Genomic DNA, 13608 nt, shown 5'->3' with positions numbered 1-13608 from the left:
TTTTCGCTGTATTAGTGATTAGTATAATGTTTGGAAAAAATATGGTAGAGATCTAAAACGCTATGTTTGGGTCGCAATCACACCAACTCTAAGGACCAATTGAATGTAATGTAACTAGTTTTGAAATTATCAAAATTATGACTAGACCATAAGGCCCACCAATAGTGACACCATGGCAACATAGCAACCGGGGGTGACTCGGTGCGTAAACTCTAAAACAAATTTGTAACTTCTTATCTTATCATGGCTCCAATCAAGAACAATTAGTTGGAAGCATAGGCTTTCACTTGTCATATTTTGGTCGTTAGAGATAAAACTGTTGGAACAAGATTCTCTCAAATGCACCAGCCCCTCTAGTACACATTAGATAGCTAGCAGCATGGGGGCACACACCCCAAGTGCTTCCAAGTTGTCTGATGTGCGTTGGAAGGGACTGGCGCACTTGAGATGATCCAAATCCCTTGTGCGAAGTTTTGGAATGTTTTAATAGTTTTAAAAATTTAAGACTAGAACTAGGAATTAAGTGGTTAATCTTCATACTAAATTTAATCCCATTGTACATTCCCCTATTTTATTATGTATTTGAGTTTCTGATTCCTCTAATAATATTTCAGGTTGGGCATGTGTCATTCTATTCACGGTTGTGTTGTTTTAATTTGTGCAGATTATATGATGACATGAAGAAGCATTGACGTAGAAACCTGAGGTGTTCTCTATGGCCTTAAATTAGCCAAAGAGAAAGATTTGGTGATATTTGAAATTTGGAGTGATTGGAAAGAAATGCATAATATGGCGGTGGACTTCGGTACCTTTATTTTTTTATGTTTATAAATCCCTCTCTTCGGCAACTTTTTATCTCACATCCTTGTAATGCAAAAAAGATGTAAATTTTTGAAAACTATATGATAGTGGTAGTGGATGTAAATAACCTTTTTATCTAATTGATTTTTTCTCACATAAATTAATAAGAGATTCAAAATATCATTTTGTTTTATAAAAGTGTGTATTGGAAAAGTTTGGCTCTTCATAATATGAACTTATGTGATCAATAGGTGTGATTATTGGAAGATTTGTCTGCATGATAAACATACATGTCTTATGAAAGAGACATGGTTTTTGGGAACATCCATTGTTGGTGTCCCTTCCTTTCCTATATAAAGAGAGGAGATTAAGCTCATTTTAACCAATAGTTTTGAGGTAGACAACCCCAACTTCCCTCTGTTTTTGGTTTTCTTTGTTATCGTTTTGTTTTGTTCTTCTCAACTATTGGGCCTAGCTTTCACACTCCATATTAATCAAAGGTTGCGTATTATAACCATGGTTTCAAGTATCGGTCTGGGATTGGCCCTATTGAATCCGTATCGATTGAGGTCGATCCTTGATCCTTGACCGATCCGGATCACTTCAGGGGTAAAATAGTAAAAAATTAGTACTTTTTATAAAAAGTAGGGGCAAAATCGACTAATGCCCACTGATCTAGATCAGTATCCACAGAGATCAATACCGTCCCCAAAATCCTGGTTTATAACACTCTGATTATGAGGTTATTTTATCTTGAAAGTAAAACGTCAAGAAATACGATGATACTGAAATAATAAGGAGAGGTTTTGGACATTAAGGAGAGTATCTATCGGTACGACTTAACTTCAAGTTCTGTTCAACATCAACAAGACTCTTCTTCCCCTTATCCCTTTGGTGTAAAGTTCTTATTAAGGAGAGTATATATCAATACGACTTAACCTCAAACTCTGTTCAACATCAACAAAACTCTTCTTTGTCCTATCCCTCTAGTGTAGAGTCCATTTGGATAAAAATATCCTCTCCAACACCGACGACTCTCCAATGACTCATCCAAGGATTGTTTGTAGGTGTTGGGATGTGTATCTAAGCCCTCTTATCATGGTTTCAAGTATTGGTCTGGGATCGACTATATTGGCTATATCGGATTGGTATCGGTAGAGATTGATCCCCGATCAATCTCCTCAATCCCTAATCAATACAGATCAGTTATCCAGATCGTTATCGATCTTGATAGTTTCAGAGGTAAAATAGTACTTTTTATAAAATGTCGGGACAAAATCGACCTATACCCATACCAGATCCATATAACCGATACCGTCCCCTCAATCCTTGCCTCACAGCCTTCGATGGTCCTTATAAAGGAACGGGATCCGGGATCCGGGATCCGATCCATTCCTTTGTATATATTTTATAAATAGCGAGAGATCATGACCTTTCCTGCAACTCAAAAGACAAAAGTAGAAAGCCCGGTAGTGTAGCAGAAGGGTCCAAATGAATCTGACCCCATTAGCGTCACAATTCAGAAAACCACTCTGACCTTAGCATTCTCCCCAAACACCACATGTCCTGCAACAAAGCCGCCTTCTCTTGCCCCCGCTTTCGATCTTTCCTTCTGTGCATAGATATAAATATGTTCCCTCTAACGCATGCTCGAATCTCTGTCTGTTATTTCTCTTCTTAATTTCTCCGTGTCTTAGATTTCTAATATGGCTGTCGTCAATCGACTCCCATCTCTCTCTGCTTCTAATTCTCATTCTTCATTCCTCTCTAGAAAACCCAGCTCTATTAATCTTCAAAAGCCCTTTTGCTCTTTGTCCAACAAACCGCACTCCTCGTCATCCCCTTCTCCCTTCACAGAAAAACACTCCCTCGAGAGATACCAAAGAGATAGCTGGTTATACAAAGACCCATCTCTCAATGCCTCTTCTTCTCTCCCAATCGATTCCGATTCCATTCATTCCATTCGAGGGAACGATATTGCCCTGCAACTGCCAGAGCTGAAGAAGCTACTTGAGGTTTTGAAAGAGAAACGAGAGACTGAAGGATCGAACGGGAAGAATAGAGGGCCAGGAAATGTGTTCTTGGTCGGGACTGGGCCTGGAGATCCGGAGCTCTTGACGCTAAAGGCGTTGAGAGTGATTGAAAGTGCTGATCTTTTGTTGTACGATCGGTTGGTGTCCAATGATGTTTTGAACTTGGTGAGACCAGAAGCGAGGCTTCTTTATGTTGGCAAGACTGCTGGTTACCATAGCCGAACTCAGGTCCTTTTCTCTTCCTGAACTTCCTCACTTGATTCGGATCATGTTTTGTTTTCTGATTTCCTTGCTGATCATCAAATTAAGTCTTTATATGATTGAAATTGCGAGTTTTACTGATTTCATATTCGTTCATCAATTAGGTTTCACAAATATTTTTCTTCTGAAAAGATGTTTTGGTTTTGCAGGAGGAGATCCATGAGTTGCTTCTGAGCTTTGCAGAAGCTGGTGCTACTGTTGTACGGCTAAAAGGAGGGGATCCATTGGTAACTTTCTAGTTTCTACTATGACATGTTTCGTGGAAATGGTTTTTGATTAACTTGAGGATGTTATTGATTCCCTTAAATGGGTCTTGCTTGAAATTTTTGCTTGGGTTACTAGGTATTTGGGAGGGGTGGAGAGGAGATGGATTTCTTGCAACGACAAGGGATTCAAGTCAAGGTTATTCCAGGTACAACAGAATAGAATAGTTTCTCATCATTTAATTGTAACTGAAGCAGAAACCACTTAAGTGGAAGACTAGTTTGATTACTGAAGTTGTTATCATGTAGGCATTACAGCTGCTTCAGGAATAGCGGCAGAATTGGGAATTCCATTGACTCACCGGGGTGTTGCAAATAGTGTGAGATTTCTTACAGGGCACTCGAGGAAAGGAGGTAGTGATCCTCTGTATGTGGCAGAGCATGCAGCAGATCCTGATTCAACCTTGGTTATCTACATGGGCTTGTCTACCCTCCCATCTCTTGCTCAGAAGTTGATGCAGCACGGTTTACCATCTGATACACCTGCTGCTGCAATAGAACGAGGGACTACCCCTCAACAACAGGTGGTGAGTGAACAAGGTTGATAGTTTTTCTTTGTTCCAACTGTGTGTGTCTAGTGAACTCCATGGATTCCCTCTTTGGATGATTTTATCCATCCACTAGGTGCTTGTCAGGTATTCTCTTACTATGAATTACTGAGACCTTGGTAATCATTAATTTCACATCTACTTGAACCTTGATGTAGGTATTTGCAGAACTTAAGGATCTCATCGCTGAAGTTACCTCAGCAAACTTGGTTTCACCAACACTAATCATCATTGGGAAGGTGGTTGCACTCTCGCCGTTCTGGCCCCACTATTCAAAAGAAGCAGCAATTTTGGTGGAGACTTAGTAGTGAAGTTCAGGATATCCAAGAAAAAAGAACAAAAGTGTTTATGTTTGAACATGGTTTTAACTGAGGCCTTCAATGTGCTACTTTTGAAGGATAAAATAATCGGTGTGGTTTCTTGCACATCATGGAGGCACATTGTCTGGGTTGTTTTCTACCTGGTTGAATTGGAGCGGAGTGGAACTGCTATTACAGCCAGAACCGGACATCATCTGAGATTTTTGTTATTGTGGCAATGAGTGGGTTATTGTCCACATTGCATCCAATAAATGGAAGGAAGAATCTCATCAACTACATTGATATGTGGAAATTCCCTCAACTGTAGGTCTGCAACCAGGGGGGAAGAAATTGAAGGAAGAAAAGAAAAAAGCTTTATCATGCTCTGTGTTCTTGCTTGCAAGTATCTCTACAAGATGGTGTGTCTTATTACTCCCATTGTTTCCTTCTCGTGTTTTCTATTTGAGGTTTCCTCAGTCAGTTTCATTAGCTTAGGTGGTGTTATTGAGTATGCTCGCTGTATCAAATATTGTGAGAGTTGAATTACTTGTGCTGATTCTGTTTTACCAGAAGTACCTCTTCAATGAAGTGTAATTTAGATCTGTTCCATTAAGGAGGATCAATTTTTATTTTAAAGATTCATGTTTTATGTTCTACTTCTGTTACAATCTATCACCAAATAAATTAAAACGCTTTGCTCTTCACTATATTCTTCCAACTGTATTTAATCTATTTGGAATACATCCTCTATATAAATAAATATATCCATCATTAATTAAACTATAGTTAAGTTTAAACTACAAAAAGAGGAAACAAAAGTGTATTCTTAAACTCAGTAATTTCTTCTTTTCTGAATGGTGGAACACCTCTTTCAAGATTCATGAAAGGCCGGACAACTTGTATTGGAGTGGATTAGCTACTACAGAAAAATCAAGGAGCATACCTACCTAGGAGATAAAAGGGAGGAGTAAGATGGTGAGCGTGATAGAGTCAACTTCATCTGCTTCCGAAACCACTGTAAGGTGAACGTTTAATAAATTGTGGACAGGATTATCCATGGAATGGAAAATATTGAATGCACTAGCTTGTGTAGATCCAAAATAAACATTCAAATACATTCCAATCCATAAGCAATCAAATCTACAAATATAGTAAGCTTTAGAAATTGGATGAACTCCCCCTAATTTGAGTGAAAAAACACCACTGAGTTCTCTAGTTCACATTTGCTTTACTTTAGTGTCTTTTTCATATTACAGATGGAGGTATGACAAACACTATACTGCAAGAGGGAAACCTTTCATCCATGGCTTAACTTGTTTGTAAATTAGAGATTACCCTTTGTATTATTACCATGTCCATTATCCATGAGTGCAGTGAAACAAAAGTAACTATCACATCCAGTCAAAGCAGGTAATGTCTTCTTCAATGCATGCAGGTTTTAGATTCAATATATATATATATATATCATTCTCAATGGTAAATCATTAAGAAAGAAAAAGGGCAAAACAAAAGATGGAACAAAAAATACCAACTTAATAGGAGAAGATACCGGGGAGGAAGAAAAGGCTGGAAGAAAAATGAAATGGAGAAGTACCAAGAGAAGAAGTGATGCAAATTAATTACCAAAATAGGCTTGTTTTATTAGGAATAAGCCTAGGGTTGGGTTCCATACATGTTAGGCCGTTGATCCCATGTGTTTTGAGTGTAATAGACCACTTTTATGGGTCTAAAAGGGGGGCTCTAAGATTGAATACGGGATTACTAGTTAGCTTCCATTTTCATTAGTTTCCTTTTTAGTTGGGCTTGATTTGAGTTATATTTGTTTCTTTAGGAGTCAAGTTATTAATTGAGTCAAGTCATTAGTAGTTAATTTCCTTTTGCAATAAGTTTCTAATTTCAGTTTTTAGTAACTATTGTATTAGGAGAATATTTGGTTTCCTTTTTGAGGAACCTTTTATTTTGTAATTCCCTCCCCCATTAACATTATAAATAAAGAAGAGGAGGCTCCTAAAGGCCTGTAATGATTTTGATAAAAAAAAATAATGGTTGTTGCTATTGTCTTCTTCATGAAGAGTTGTCTTGTGTTTGATCAAGGCTGAAGGAATTGGTGTTTAATCCAATTGACTCTTTGCGGCGTGAAGTCCAAGAGGTCTCTTCAACTACTATTTTTTTCTTTTCAAAGTTAATTGCAAGGTTCTTCAAACCAGGTAAGGGATCTGAACTGCTTTTGATTTCTGGTTCTAGAAATCTCAAGTTTCTCTCCTGCTGCCCCTATATTGTTCTGAAGATCCAGCCAGCCGATGGCCCTCCCCTTTTGATTGATTGTTGGGTTTATTAAGAGGGAGGATTGACCTTAATTTGGGACCAATCAGACCATGGGTTTGTCTAATCTGAGGTGTTAAATACTTCTGGCCGACTGTGTTTCTACCCAGATTTCAGATCTGGTTTGACTTACCTGCTCCTGTGGTATTTGTTTCTGATTGTGGCTTATCTAGTACTCTATATCTGTTGTTGGTTAGTCTATTTGTTTGGTGTAATCTCTGTTTCGGAAATTCCAAATTCTGGTTTGAAAATTCTGATTTACAAGGGCTGTTTGACTCTTACTTCTGGACTGTTGTTTGCTGCCTAATTTTGGGTGATTATTGGTTGTTCTTTGGTTTATAAAATCCTGCAGTCTTGGGTCTGGTTTGGTTGTCAAATCCACTCCTACATTAAGAAGACACCTCAATCTCTGCAATTTGGCCACTCTTTAACCATGCCCGTGACACTGATTTGGCACTACAACAAAATGAAGGATTAGGGGCTTTTTTCTTAAGCAGCGGTTGATACCTTGGTGGCTTTTTCACTACTAGTTCCTGTTTAGGAGTGGTGTCCTGTTTTTAGGGTGTTTTCGTTATAACTGTTACAATTGAATTCCAGGGGCATTTATTCTTTAAATTGCCATTGAATTTGTTTAATACCTGCTACAATTGATTTCCAGGTGCATTTATACTTTAAACTGCCATGGATTTTTTTTACTTAAAACCATGTTTTTTGGGATTATATTCTCTGCAAATACTTTTGTCCCTATGCTATCTCCGATCCAAAGCTCCACTGTTTTGAGTAGGAACAAATTTGTCACCGGAAGGTCTTCAGAATTCTCAAGCTTTAAGTTCAGCTAAAAACTACCAAGCTCCAATTTCTCAAACCTTACTATAGCTGTTCTGAAATTCTCTTCAAACATTTCCCTGATTAACTGGACAGAAACTACAGGTCTTGACTTCTCAATATGCACCCTGCTTGAGACCCCCTTTTCAGGTTGTGTTTTCATCTTTCCAAGGAATTCATACAGGATATAGTTACACAATTTTCCAGAAACTGGAGTTTACTATATCATTCTATCATTGAGGCCTGCAGTAAATTAACCCTAATTCTTGGTCCCTGTGATTTTGCAGGAAAAAATTGTGCACATATATTTCGCGCAGTCTGCCTAGGGTAATAGCAGCACTTCTTTCTACTTTTATCTTCTGTATTTAGGTGTGCATGAGCTTGTTCTGAGCAATTTACAGGTAGAATATTAAAACATTCAGTATCATATCTGTGAGTGCGGTTTAATTTCAATTTCTTTTATTGAAATCCTAATATTAATACTGAATTTCTGACCGATGTTCCTGAATTCAACTTTGAAACATTGACTTTGTAGGGATTACTGTTTTGAAATTCTGTTCCATTTATTTTATGGCTATGCTGCTATATAGATGGTGTGTGATCTGAAGTTGCAGTTGGCTTCACATTTTACAAAGTGCACCTAATAATATATTTTAAATTGAACCAGCCTGATAATTCTTGGGCAAGCTTAGAATTCTTTCTAAATGAAGCTGTATTGATCCAATTCTGCAGTATAATTTATCATTTGAGAAGTAACAAGTTGAAATGTTTTCTACTTCATAGTCAAAGTCACCTAAAGGATTACTGGTGTTTGATCATGCTCAAAGCTAACTTTGTCGCATGGCACCTGGAGGCCCTCTACAGAGACACTGTGGAAACAGAACGTCTCTTTGCCCTCCCTAATTTTATGTGGCTCCAAAATGTAAGACAGGGTTCAGCTGCAAGCTTCAAGCTCTGAAGGATATTTTTCCCTTACGATGGAATACTGTAGCTGTAGCTGTAGCTGGAGCCACGAGAGGGAGGTTTTTCACACTTTACGTTAGGTCAGGACTGCTAAATATATCAAGGGCTTGCAAATTTAGTCCCCTGTTGCTGAACTGAGATCATTTGAATTTGGTAAAGCATCTTGATTTTATTTATATATTGTCTTCTTTTAAAACTAGGCATTTTCAGTCCACTAGAGATCGATTGTAAGAAGCAGAATGCCACGTTAGGCCATTACTGCTTTTATATCTCTTTCTCTCTCTCCTTTTATTTTTTATTTTTTTTATTTTTTTTTTATTTTAAGTATTAGAGGAAATTTCACTCCTCTCCCCTGGCATTTCCATTTATTACATTCTCCTCACCTGCGAAGTTTAAAATTACTTCCGTCCTGTATTGTTACCACTGTTAGAGTTACATGTCAAATGACATTTTTACCACCGTCCTTTTTATCATCATCATGTTCTTGCCTGCTGCTCCTCCATTACCTCTTCGTCCCTTCTTCTTCTGCTGCTGCGTTAGAAGTCCTCTATGTTCTCTGACCCTTTCAGCTTCACCGGCAACTGGCTCGGTCCCAACATTTGCTCCTACTCCAATGTCTACTGCTCGTGTTCCCCCTTCAACTCTTCCATGCGAGTCATGCCAACATTGCAGGTTTCCTCCCAACTGAGCTAGGCCTCCTCACAGATCTCGCCCTCTTTCACCTCAACTCGAACCGTCCCCATGGATATGCCTGAGATTTTGGTTTGGCATCCCACACCAGGGCGGCTCTCACCTTAAAGAGTCTCATATTGAAACACCACCTCTGCTGTGAAAAGCAAGCTAGTTTGCAGACCTGCAACTTTCCATTCCCCCCAGAACAGGTTTGATGAAAAGAGGAGAAAACGCCACCAGGTTCAAAATCCCAAACATTGCATCAGAATCTGAGTCCAGTATAAGGTTTTGAACCATATCAGTGTTATAGATCATCACTATACAAAAACAGAATGCAAATGACAGTAACTAAAATCCAACCTTTTCCCTTTTTTATTTTTGGTGGAGTGGGTGGGGAGGGACAAATGGAACAATGATCCAACCAAAGGGAAAAAGAATGCCATCCCAATGGAAAGGGTAATACCTGATCAGATCAACTAGTTTTGAACGTGAAATCTTAAACCCAGCACTAGCTAGTGCATCAACCCTCAAAGATGCTTCAATGGCTTAAATGATTTAGTCCTGCAAAGGTAAAAAACAATGAGTAGTTTTTATTCACAGATTTCAAGTGATTTGGGTGAATACGGAATAAGTTCTATTGATTTGAACATGGTACTGTCATTCTCTTCTGCGGCTCTGTCCCCGACACTTTCCGCCATATGAAACTGCTCTTCGAGCTGGACCTCAGCAACAATCGCTTCGTGGGGCGCTTCCCTCACGTGATGCTGTCCCTGCCCACTCTCAAGTACCTGGATCTTCGCTTCAACGAGTTCCGAGGGATCCATTCCCTCCCAGCTCTTCGACAAGGGTACCTCGATGCACTCTTCATCAACGACAACCAGTTCCGCTTAGGCACCCCTTAGAATCTGGGCGACTCTCTCGTCTCGGTACTGGTCATCGCCAACAATGATATGGGAGGTTGCATCCCAGCCAGCATTGGAAGAAGATGAAACTTAGGAAGGGCAAATATGTAATCTCATGTTAAGGTAAGGGTATTTTGGGGTTTAAAATGAAATTTTACATCTTGCATAGTCACTTAAAAGTGGGCAGCTCAGGGTGTGAGTACGATTGATAGAATCTACAACATCAAAGGGAGTTTATGTAATTTTAAACTTCAAAGGAGAAGGGAGTGTAATAAATGGAAACATCAGGGAGGGGAGTGAAATTTCCTCTTAGTATTATTAAACATTCAAAACAAGAGATGCAACAGAAATGGAGTTCTGTACATTGCTTCAAGGATTATATTGAGAGAATACAAAAAATGGTTGACATTTTGGAAACCCAGCCATACAAAAGTGAGACAATAGAATGCTAAATATCAGTTTACAGAAATAAAATAATCACACCTGTCTCAGCTTCCAAATGTCATAGAATTCTGTAGTTCGAAAGCACCTGATGTCAGCAGTTATGAATCTCAATTCTCAAGACTCAAGAGCACCTTATTAAACTTGTAATGTAGAAGAAAAAACTTCCATGTAGCACAAATGGCACCAATGAACACTGTCGGCTGAATGTCTCTATTGGGTTAACCTTCGACCATGCTTCATACTGATTAGTCTGTGTTCAAATATAAACATGAGTTGGGAGATGAAAAACCTGAACAATATTAATGGTCTTCATGATTACCAATAATCTTTACAAGAACAAAGTCCACCTCTGAAATGGTGGAACCTAATCCTGTCCCTGACAATAATTTCCCGATCATAAACCTTAGAAATGAACTTAGTGGCCTCATGGCAATCTCCGCAAACTCGTAAATTCTTTACTATACGTATTGTGGTTCCAGGTTCTGTGTTAATCAATCCAAATGCAATTGCTAACTTCTCACTGTGTCTTGATAAAGCAGTCTCTTTGTCTTCCTCATCGTCAATATCAAGCAATACTTCTCTTATTTCTGGCACATATCCAGCAATCTTCAACTTTGTAGTCATCTCATCCAAGAACGCATAGATTTGTTTCGTTTGTGGGTGAGACCTATCCCCCACAAGGAACTGATGGAATAACCCATTCAATTCAATGGAGCTGCATCCAGGGGTCTTCTTTGTGCCAACAATTTCAATTTTCTCCCTCACAAGCTTTGCTTCATTCCAGCTCCCAGATGTAGAATACATGTTGGCGAGAAGAACATGACAACCCATGTGGTTAGGATCTTTCTCTCTAATGATCTTCCCAATCCTACCTCCCATTTCTGTATTTCCATGAATTCGACAGGCTCCTAGTAGTGCTCCCCATATGATAGTATCTGGAGCCATTGGCATAGTTAATATGAAGTCCTCTGCCTCCTTAAGGAACCCAGCACGGCCCAGAAGATCCACCATGCACCCATAATGTTCTATTTCTGGCTCAACCCCATAAGAACCTTTCATTGATTTGAAATACCGTTGTCCCTCCTCTACCAATCTTCCATGGCTGCAAGCATTTAACAAGGCAATAAATGAGACCTTGTTAGGAGCTACACTTTTCATCTTCATCTGTTCAAATACATTGATCGCTTCCTCAGACATACCGTGAATTGCAAACCCAGAAATCATGGCATTCCATGGCCAAACTGTTTGCTTTGGACGAGCTTCATTGTAGAAAACCTTGGATGCAAACTCTATCTCTCCGCTTTTTGCATACATGTCAATGAGGCTAGCAAGCAACTGCTCATTCATCTTGATCCCAGATCTGTCAATGTACGTATGGATCCACCTTCCCTGGTCCAATGCAACCAAGTTAGCACAAGCTGCAAGAGCACTGGCAAGAGTAAACTCATTGGGGGATGGTCCTGTCTGCAGCATCTTGCAAAAGAGCTCCATAGCCTCCACGAAACAGCCCACCTAAAGACAACTAGAGAAGTTTTCAAAGAGTTCATGTCATCAATAAAAAGCCATCACATCACCTGACCTGATAGAGAATGAGGTTTCAGTTGAAACTACTAGATCAATGCAACCACAATTACCTGTACATAACCAGCAAGCACCGTGCTCCAAGAGACAACATCTCTTTGAGGCATTAAATCAAACAATTCCATAGCACGATCCATGTCCATGGATGTCACATATCCATCTATCATCAAATTCCAAGAATACATGTCCCGATTGACACACCAATCAAAAACTTTCCTCGCGTCATTGATTGAACCACATTTTCCATACATCTGGATCAGAGCATTGGTAACAAAAACATTACTCTCAAGCCCAAGTTTGATCGCGTGAACTCGAGCTTGTTCACCTCCAGTAACTCCTAATCCATTAGAACAAGCCTTGAGAGCAAAAACAAAGGTGTACTGATTGGGAAGAAGGCCGGAATCTCGGAGTAATGATCGGAACAATAAGAGAGAATCACAAGAAGAATAAGGTGTGGAGGCATGAGCTTGAATCATGGTGTTATATATAAAGAGGTCCCGTGAAGGAATTTGATCGAATACCAAATGGGCATAGCTAAGAGAAGCAAAACTTGAGAGTGTCAGGATTTTCACAAGTCTACTTGCAGGTATAGGGTGAAGGACAAGACCAGTGGTGATCAACTGGGCATGGGCTTGCTTGATTTGGTTCGTGGATTTGCAAGAATCCACCAGTCTTAGCAGCTGGAGACTCGAATTTGATGTTCTTCTGGGTTTAGTAGCTGTCATTAAGGTGGAACAATAATGCTTCATTTCTACAATTCAGAGTAACTTCGAGTTAGGCATATTCAAACCCATTACAACTTCAACACGATTCGATCAAAAGAATCAAAGTAGGACTAAGCTGAGTTTGAATGTCTCTCTGTGTCTATGAGAGAGATGAACCCTCGAAGGTGCGACTGCTTCAGTCGTTCACAGTCTATTTATAACTTTCGGTCATTTGAGTGGCCTATTCAGGAGTCGTCTTCTGCTTACGTTCCACCTAGTTGTGCCACGTGGATTCATAAAATTTTCTTAGCAATTCCAACTATGTAATAGCAAATTCCTCCAATTTTCATCTTCCCATCAATTTCAGTAATTTCATGGAAATTTTTCATTTCTGAAAAAACAAAATGGTAAAAAACAAAAAACAGACAATATGAGTTTTAAACGTGTAGGTTTCAAACTAACAGAACGAAAAAAAAAAAGAGTAGTATACTCATATAATTAAGAAATTATTATATGAATATCTGTATTTAATGTTCAAAAGAACTACAATATTCAACATTAATGCATATATATCTCAAGTCTTATTATAAATTCTAAGACATATCATCTAACACCAATTCTAAATTCATACACCACACATGTCCAAAGTTTTATTGAGCAATGTGGCTTGACTATGATGTTGTTCATTGTTGTCAATATAGTCAACACTCTTAGAATGATGTATGTTCAGTTGGAGTTGGGAGTCTTCATTTTAGAAACACTTTTCAGCAAATACATCAATTTATAGCTCAATTTCAGGGTCTATGTATTGAATCTGAATTGAAGGTGATATCATGAGAAATATAAGCCATCGAGTTAGCTTCAAGGTGGTGAAAGAATTATGTTGATCAGAGTTTGGGAGAGAGAGATATGATCAATAGACATTGTGTTAAACAAGGCGGCTTAAAAAAAAAAATGTTTAGATCAGAAGTGCTTGCCTTTTTTTTTTTT

At 38.8% G+C, this 13608-nt stretch overlaps 2 protein-coding genes and 1 pseudogene across 3 annotated transcripts; 2 read left to right on the top strand and 1 right to left on the bottom strand.

The window, feature by feature from the left end:
• The first annotated feature begins 2239 nt into the window (after nt 1-2239).
• Nucleotides 2240-7860, top strand: LOC122088414 (S-adenosyl-L-methionine-dependent uroporphyrinogen III methyltransferase, chloroplastic-like). 2 transcript variants are annotated; one of them, XR_006143058.1, is made up of 6 exons: nt 2240-3062; nt 3245-3322; nt 3438-3507; nt 3608-3885; nt 4065-4624; nt 7640-7860. XR_006143058.1 is itself a non-coding variant. In XM_042657681.1 (5 exons), exons 1-5 carry the CDS (start codon nt 2508-2510, stop codon nt 4209-4211), a joined length of 1128 nt encoding a protein of 375 aa, XP_042513615.1. In that variant the 5' UTR covers nt 2240-2507; the 3' UTR covers nt 4212-4841. The 2 variants fall into 2 exon arrangements, 1 of the variants encoding a protein (XP_042513615.1); XM_042657681.1 differs by lacking the exon at nt 7640-7860 and having other exon boundaries at nt 4065-4841.
• On the top strand, nt 5178-10190 carry LOC122088946 (annotated as a pseudogene).
• Nucleotides 10191-10253: 63 nt separating this feature from the next.
• Nucleotides 10254-12822, bottom strand: LOC122088742 (pentatricopeptide repeat-containing protein At5g48910-like). Its single transcript, XM_042658063.1, has 2 exons — nt 11968-12822; nt 10254-11845 (listed from the first exon to the last, which is right to left on the bottom strand). The coding sequence occupies exons 1-2, from the start codon at nt 12661-12663 to the stop codon at nt 10649-10651; spliced, it is 1893 nt and encodes a 630-aa protein (XP_042513997.1). The 5' UTR covers nt 12664-12822; the 3' UTR covers nt 10254-10648.
• Nucleotides 12823-13608: the final 786 nt, after the last annotated feature.

Source organism: Macadamia integrifolia, chromosome 9 (genome assembly GCF_013358625.1).
Source record: "Macadamia integrifolia cultivar HAES 741 chromosome 9, SCU_Mint_v3, whole genome shotgun sequence".
Lineage (NCBI taxonomy): Eukaryota > Viridiplantae > Streptophyta > Magnoliopsida > Proteales > Proteaceae > Macadamia > Macadamia integrifolia.
This window is presented reverse-complemented; position numbering and strand designations above follow the sequence as displayed.